Genomic DNA, 7,846 nt, shown 5'->3' on the forward strand with positions numbered 1-7,846 from the left:
TGAGCAGCTTTGCTCTGGTACAGAGCCTACTGAGGGGAAATGACCCTAAAACTGGAGTTACCAGCAAAAGGACAGAGGTGTTTCAGCAGTTCAGAATATGTAGGCACAAATGTCAGACCAAGTTACCCTGTTAATTCTGTTAATTCTCACAAGCTGAGCTGGTCACAGTACACACAAGCCCTGCCTACAACAGGGCTGGCAGAGATGCCTGCTCTACCTCCTGCTCCATCAACCACTTTCTTTTCTTGCTGTGGAAGACTTAACACATTCCTTTTCTGCTCCAGGAGGACTGTCCATTGCTGTTCCAGGAGAAATCCGTGGCTATGAGCTGGCTCACAAACGTCATGGCAAACTGGCATGGAAAGACCTGTTTCTGCCCAGTATCAAGCTGGCAAAAGAAGGATTCCCTGTTGGGAAAGGCCTTGCTGCAGCCATCAAATCAAAAGAGGAGGCAATCGAAAGCAATCCCTTGCTGTGGTAGGTAGAGCGGTTGCTGTTGTATGCAGAGAAATTTGGGGTGGCTGCATCCGATCTGCAAAGTCCCTGTGTTTGTGTAATGGAGAGTGTGCATCCCCTCCAGTAACCACACTCACTGTGCCTGCTGGTGTCACTGCAGACACCTAAAGGTGATAAATCATGGGGCCAGTTTTAGGAATGTTCAGTCCTGACCTTTAAAGGGAGATAGATTCTACTCCTAAAGTCCATTTGTCTGAGCAAAGGTGGAATTAGAGTACGTGCTGGGATCAATCTGCCACATGGCAACATATTTTCTGAATCTCCAGCTTTTCCTCATGCTGTAAGTGCACCAAGCTGATCTTACCTGCATTTGGAGCAATTTCAGTCTCCTTCAACATCTCACCTGCTGTCAAGCAGTGGGAATTTGAATCATCTCTTACTCTACAATCAGCCTTCCTCAAGCAATGCCTCTGACCATCCACTTCTGGCAAAGACTGAGCATGAAGTGTTTTAAATACTCCTCCACTTCTTACAGTCAAATCCTTAGTGTTTATGTCCAGCCCTGCTGGAGATCATGCTTAATTCTCTCTTTTCCTTAAACTCTCTGCCAGCTGCAGGTTCATTTCCAATCCAATTGGTAATGTACACCCTGGACTATCTCCTGTCCTTCCATCTGGCAGGTCCAGAGCAGCACATTCTTGATCCATCATTAGGGAGCTAGAGAGGAAGCCATCTACCTTAAAATGATCTAACACAGGGACTGAAACACTTCTCCTGGATTTACTGGAAGCTTTGAGCCTCATAGCATAATAGACTGTGCTCTGAACTGAACTGCTGAGTTCAAGGACTATGGCCCCTCCTGTGCATCTTGAGGCACTTGTTGGCCCCTCGGGTGGGCAGGGAGGGTGGCTGCCGTGGTGAAAATCCCTGCTGCAGGGTCCATTGAGCAAACTGAGCATGTGGCATCACAGGTCAGAAAACACTGTTCACTTGTATGTCCCAGTGCAAGATATCAGGACCCCTGGGCCATGGTTCAGGCAGTTTCTCTTCTCTCCAAGAAGCATCTAGCATGACCACTCATACTGGTTCAGCTGCCACAGATACGCATAGTTTTGAACTTGTCTCTCAGACCTGATCTTCTCAATCTCCTTTCTCTGTTAGCGAAGTGTTCTGCAAAGGAGGGAAAATTCTGCAAGAGGGTGAAACCATCAAGATGCCCAAACTAGCCAAGACCTACGAGACTATAGCCAGAGAAGGAGCAGATGCCTTTTACACAGGAAGCCTGGCAAAGCAGATCATCGCTGACATCCACAGTGTAGGTGAGAACCAGGACATCTGTCCCAAGCAGCAGGAGTGACCAGACTGCTCAGAGCCCAGGGAGGAGCTGGTGACCTGCAGAAGCCTTGGGAGGGGCCAACCCTGAAATGCTGCCTCTGAGATTTGTGGCAACAGGACACCCAAAAGAAGCACTTTAATGGATGTGTTTGAAACTCAGTCAGAAATGGAGAGTATTAACTGTGCATTTCTGTACCACAGAGCCTCCCAAGTCTGTGCAGCTCTGGCTGTAGCTGAGTAGATACAGGCTGTTCACAGAGCCTGAATCCAACGAGTTTCTACCTAAAACGTTACATACTTGGTGGTCCTGTGAACTCTGAGCTGTTTGATCTCTCGGTACCACTAGATGGTGGCAGTATCCTGTCCTCACCAGCCAGCACTGGTTAGCTTGGTGAACTTCGTGTGAGTCATTTACCGACTTTATTTGTGGTGGATAATTACTTACTGTCTTCCCCCTTCAGATAAGAAAGGTGATGGAACACTCAAATTATTCTATCTCTGGGGTGCCACAAAGCATCTGCATCCAAAACTGCATCTTCCTCCTGTAAACAGGATTCCTAAGGACATTTTGTAGCCTGACACTGCTGGTGTCCTTTGAAAAATAGATGGATTGTCAGTTTTGGCTGCTGTAAATCAGCCCAACTTCATGCTTAGACTATCTGAGCCTCAGATGGATCTATCAAGGAATAAATCTCATGGGCACACATCTTTGCTTTCTTTACCTTGTTACTTTTTGGATTTATCTATGTTCCCTCCAGTCCTTGCTGTGATTCATGATGATGGAATATGACCTCTTCCCACCAGAGATCACATAAACCCACATCTCTAGTTTCCTTCTCTTTCCAGGGGGAATTGTCACATTGGAAGACCTGCGGGACTACAATGCGACAGTGATCGAAGACCCCATACAGATCAAACTTGGGGAGTTCACCCTCTACACACCCAGTGCCCCCCTAAGTGGCCCAGTTCTGGCCCTCATTTTCAACATATTGAAAGGTGAGAGTGCCACAGAGCAGTGCCCCACAGACAGCAGGAGCTGGGAGAGCTCCAAAGACATCACCTTTTTTGGGGGAGCAAGGCCTCCCCTGATAGCTGTCCAGCAGGTGAGAAGTCTGAGAGCCCAGGAGAGATCAGAAATGCAGAAACATTCCTCTTCTGCTGTAAACTCAGGGATGTTGCCTTCCTACCTGAAATACAGGTGCAAGAGGACAAATATTCTCCTGATAGGGGAACTTCCCTGATATTCATATGGGTGGAACCTAACATGTACTTGAGGCTTCTTTGGAAAACACCTCTGCAAGTACAAATTCTTCTGCTGATTCTCACAGTGTTCAAAACTACCAGAGCTCCTGTGTTCTCCATGTAGAGATTAGGACAGTCCAGTGACTTCATCTCTGTAGAGACTGGGCTTCAAGGTTATTCATGTGACACAGGTGCATTAGCAGTCCATTGACCCCATGCTTTGTGTTCACAGTTATTTGCCTTCTGTTGCCAGGATATAACTTCTCTGCTGCCAGCATCAAAACCATGGAGGAGAAAGGTCTGACCTACCACCGCATAGTGGAGGCCTTTCGCTTTGCCTATGCCAAGAGGACTTTGCTGGGAGACCCAAAATTTGTCAACATTACAGAGGTACCTGGAAAAAGCCTTTTCTTTCTGCAACACCAAAGTGCCTGTGCCACTTGGTATTGACAGGCACTGAAATAGCTGTGAGTCAAAAAGTCCTGTGTGGCTCATGGCTGAGCTGTGAGGGCTATAAATAGAGGCAACCTTCCTGCTGTAAGGAAAAGCAAACTCCTCAATTCACCAGGAGATCTGGAGTACATTTAGGTCTAACCCTGCCTGGTTTTATAGTGTTTGAAGCTTTATTCACTATATTCCCAGCATCCTTGTGGCTCTCTAACTAGAGCCCTGCCTGTAGTCAAATGGAGCAACAGATGGGAAGGGGTGAAGACAGAAACCCTGCTTTTCCCAGCTTTGCACTTTGTGCTTTTACTTCTGTGCCTGCAAAAGCAGCAGGCTCTGAGCCCAGCCCAGCTTGATGAACATAAATTTTTAACTTGGAGAGCTCTGGTCAGAGCTTGCCTTGGCCTTGTCCTCTCAATCTGATCCCATTCCTCTTGTCTCTGAAGCAAGTGTAGCCTCGCTTGCCTTACAGCAGTGTGGAGGCAGCTTTCCATAGCACTGCAATAATGGATGCTGATTAACTTCTGCGCAAAGGGGAGACTGTAACAGCTGCTCCTGTGACAGCTTGAAATGCTCTTTTGGTCCAATGTCCATCATCCAAGAAGGAAAGCCCCTGGGGGAAAACTGTAGCCTCCCTGCTGGGATTTGCCACTGTGATCTGAAGTATTGGATATCAGCCTCATAACTACATGTCTCTTAATCTGCTGAGTAACTGTATTGGATTTTTCTGACAGGCAATCAGAAACATGACATCCGAGTTCTTTGCGGATGGTCTCCGGAGGAAAATCACAGACAACACCTCCCATCCAGTTGACTACTATGAGCCCGTGTATTACACTGGAGACAATGCCGGTACATCCCACATCTCCATTGTGGCTGATGATGGCAGTGCTGTGTCCGCCACCAGCACCATCAACCAATAGTATGAGCTCAGACATTCCTTCCCTGTAGGCCTTTGCCATCTTCCTAGTGCTGGTTCTGGGGTTGGTATCAAACACGGCTGAGCTGTCACCTCTGGGGTGGGGTAGGGTCAGTAGTGCTTGGCTCCTCTGCTGAGCTTGCAGGTCAGTGCTCAACACTGAGGCCTCATTCTTGTGTCAGAGGACAAGATGTGTCTTCTCTCATGTTGAATTCCACCACCAAAACAACATTCACTGTATCTGGATCTTCTCATAAGCAGAGCTATTGCTGCTGATTCTGATTTCCCAGGCTTTTGGAAGGAATTTGAACTAATACAACTGGCCTGGAAGCACAGTGTTTGGCTTTGAGTGCTGTCAGAAAGAGCTGTGTTCACACATATGGTCTGGAGCCAAGGTGTGAAGCTTATTTTTATCCACAGAAAATGTCTCCAGCTTGACACATTTAAGAAACCCCCAGTCATTCCCAAATGTGCCCACCTTTGAGCTATGCTGCCTCTGAATGGAGTGCAGACTGCCCCCTTGGAAGGGAAATTAGTTGTACTTAGGTGCTATGCTGGTTTTCTCCATGGGGTCCTCTCAGGGGAGCTGGAGGAAGGGCTCTGGGCTGCCTTTCCTCTGTGTGTAGCTGTGTACTCATGGTATTAACCGCTTCCTTCCCCCCTAGGGGTGACAGAAAGTCCTTTACAATGGGAGGGAGTGGAGCGTTACTCCAATCAAATCCCAGGTTTCACATTGCAGTAAATTCAGCTGAAGCTCCTCCTAGATTTGCTGCGGTTTTGACCTGTCTTTGACAATTTGTTTTCTCCAGCTTTGGCTCTGATGTACGATCCAACGTGAGTGGAATCATATTTAATGATGAAATGGATGACTTCAGCTCACCTTACATAATCAATGGATTTGGGATCCCTCCCTCTCCAGCAAATTTCATCGCTCCAGGTAGCTGTAAACTGCCTTCCTGACTCAGTCTTTTGGCTGTGTTTTACATGCTCACACTGCAGCATCTGTGCCATGGGACACAGGTCTGGGATCTGCAGAGGACAGGGGTGGGAGAGAGTCAAGAAAGAGATGAGTGCAGGGGATGGTGGGATCCCCAAGGACTGAACAGGACACATGAGCTGAGTCAGGAAGGTGGATACTGAGGCTCTGGGTTTAGACATGGAGAAAGAGCTGGAAGTTTGTGAGCTGCAGGTAGAAAACTGAGCCTCTGTGTTGCATCTGTGTCCCCAACAGGTAAACAGCCAATGTCCTCTATGTGCCCCTCCATTTTGGTGGATAAAATGAAAAAGGTGAGGATGGTGGTTGGTGCTTCTGGAGGAACAAAAATAACTACAGCAACAGCACTGGTACGTGACAGTGTGGGCAAATGGGGGACAACATGAGGCAAAATGGGAGAGGCAGCATTTGGGGGGATTCCTGCCTGCACCTGTGACAGGATCACGGCTGTGGCTCCCTGCTGGGGGCCAGGGGCTTGAAAAGGAGAGGTTCCTGCCTGGCATTCTGAGGGGCAGTCCTCCAACACCAACTCCTGCCAGGGCTACAAAAGGTCTGCTATTAAATTGCCTCCTTCAGTGACTCCATGTCTTTTTCTTTGGCACGTTATTCTTACCATTGCAGAAGATTTGCTTTGACTTCTGTTCTCTGGATCTCCAGGAACCTATTTACCTAGTTTAGAGCCATTCCCATCCAACATCCCAAACTTTGGATGAAAGTCACACTGAGAAGCTAAACAAGAACTTAGCGCAGGTACAGTGTCAGGCCTGACAGGCAGGGCCTCTGTGAGCTGCTGTGGCAGCTCAAACTAGCCCAAGAGTGACTGCAGCAGTGACTGTCCCCTGTGCCAGCCCACGGCAGCACCAGGCTGGATCTGGCTTTCTGGCTGAGGTAGAGGAGAAGTCTGTAAAAACTGCTACAAGAAGCTTCCTAAGCCCTGAACTCTGAGGGTGTTCTCATTTCCCAGCTGCTCCAGCCTGCAGTTCAAGCCTGTAGAGATGAGCCAGGCCTAAGTGAACTGTTTGTACAATAGCAGGAAGCTGTAGGTGTGTTTGTTGAGGTGACTGTTGTGTGCTTAGTTACAGTGGCATAAATCCAGCCACCATAGCTTAAGGATCTGATCCTTTTGCTATGTTAATTTTAGTCACTCATGGTTTCTTTGTGTGGAATCCTCCTAAGCATATACAACCTGACTGGCTGCAATGTACCAGTGTTTTGCTTAGCCAAGAGAAATACCACCGAAAGCCATGTAAACCAGAAATGGTGCCTTTTATGTGCTCTGGTGAACATCCTTGAGGCACCTCTACCTGTGTGGCTACAAGGGTCAGACTTCTTTGAAGACAAGTAATTAACATTAAGGCTTTTTGCATCTCACAGACGATCATGAATTCCATCTGGTTTGGTTACGATGTGAAGAAAGCAGTGGAAGAGCCCAGAATTCACGATCAGCTGTTTCCCAATATCACAGAGCTCGAGCAGCAAATAGAGGAGGTTGGTCTCACTAGAGCCATACATGAACTTGTATGGGCTGGGTTCCTAGTGCTGGGAAGGCAAGCACCAGGTTTGGCCAAATGGTCCTAGGTGAGCAGTAGTAAAGCTGATAGAGATCTAGTGCTGGGTCACAATAAGTGTTCAAAGTGTACCTTTAGTCTCAGTCAGTCACTTCACACTCAGGTGTGAAGCCAGTGCATTGAAGAGTGACCCGTATCTGAAACTGAGCATCTGCTTGCAGTGATGTTTGGCACAAAGGATTTGCAAAACAGTAAACCACATCAGGGCCCAGACCATCCCACAGTCTAAATCCAGTCAGTCTCAGGGAGCTCTTGTCCTGTTGTGTAACCTCATGGTGAATCTGGAAGGCCTGGCCCAGAGCTAGTAAGAGGGTATGCCCAGAGGGACCTGGGAACAGACTTGAAAATATATTCACAATAGAGATCTCAGCACAGTACTGTCAGTCTGAGAGCTGGTGGCAAGGTCTGCGTTGCTCTCCAGACCACTCACCTGAGCTGGCAGCTTCATTCACCCTGAGAAACTATATGTCCCAGAGGCCTGAGACAGCTGCAGGCTTTGTACATATCTCAGCCTGTGAGTCTGCATTTGGGAAAACAGTCCTACATAATGCAGTTTTCTTATCAAACTACGCAGAAGTTCCTCTGTTAATAAGCTTCTTATGAAGGTAACAGCTGAGATATCTGCCAGCACTGGGGAGGACGTCCTGCTCTCTACAAGTCTGTGTTTTCCACCACTGACAAACAGGATCCATCAGTCCTGGCTGTTAGTGTGTGAATATCTGTGACCAAGACCAGTATTGGTAACCCACACTGAGCACCACAAATATCAAATATTCTGAATTCCACTTCTTCAGAAGTAGGGCATCCCAGAAAACAAAGGGAAGAGGAGGAACAACATGTAGATTTAGCCCTACCTGACATGGGCACTGAGCACTTGGATGGTTGTGG

General features: G+C 47.8%; 1 protein-coding gene across 7 annotated transcripts in view; it reads left to right on the forward strand.

Moving 5' to 3' along the window:
• GGT1 (gamma-glutamyltransferase 1) overlaps window positions 1–7,846 on the forward strand; it is a 30,262-nt gene that overhangs the window by 21,510 nt on the left and 906 nt on the right. For 6 of the 7 annotated variants that reach the window (XM_048322825.1, XM_048322826.1, XM_048322823.1 and 3 more), the window contains exons 5-12: window positions 285–477; window positions 1,618–1,775; window positions 2,638–2,787; window positions 3,287–3,423; window positions 4,212–4,399; window positions 5,206–5,333; window positions 5,628–5,740; window positions 6,765–6,878. In XM_048322825.1, the coding sequence (XP_048178782.1) occupies window positions 285–477; window positions 1,618–1,775; window positions 2,638–2,787; window positions 3,287–3,423; window positions 4,212–4,399; window positions 5,206–5,333; window positions 5,628–5,740; window positions 6,765–6,878 (1,181 nt within the window). Of the gene's footprint in view, window positions 1–284; window positions 478–1,617; window positions 1,776–2,637; window positions 2,788–3,286; window positions 3,424–4,211; window positions 4,400–5,205; window positions 5,334–5,627; window positions 5,741–6,764; window positions 6,879–7,846 lie in introns of those variants that run through there. The other variant, XM_048322828.1, reaches the window with a different exon arrangement.

Source organism: Corvus hawaiiensis, chromosome 18, assembly GCF_020740725.1.
Source record: "Corvus hawaiiensis isolate bCorHaw1 chromosome 18, bCorHaw1.pri.cur, whole genome shotgun sequence".
NCBI lineage: Eukaryota > Metazoa > Chordata > Aves > Passeriformes > Corvidae > Corvus > Corvus hawaiiensis.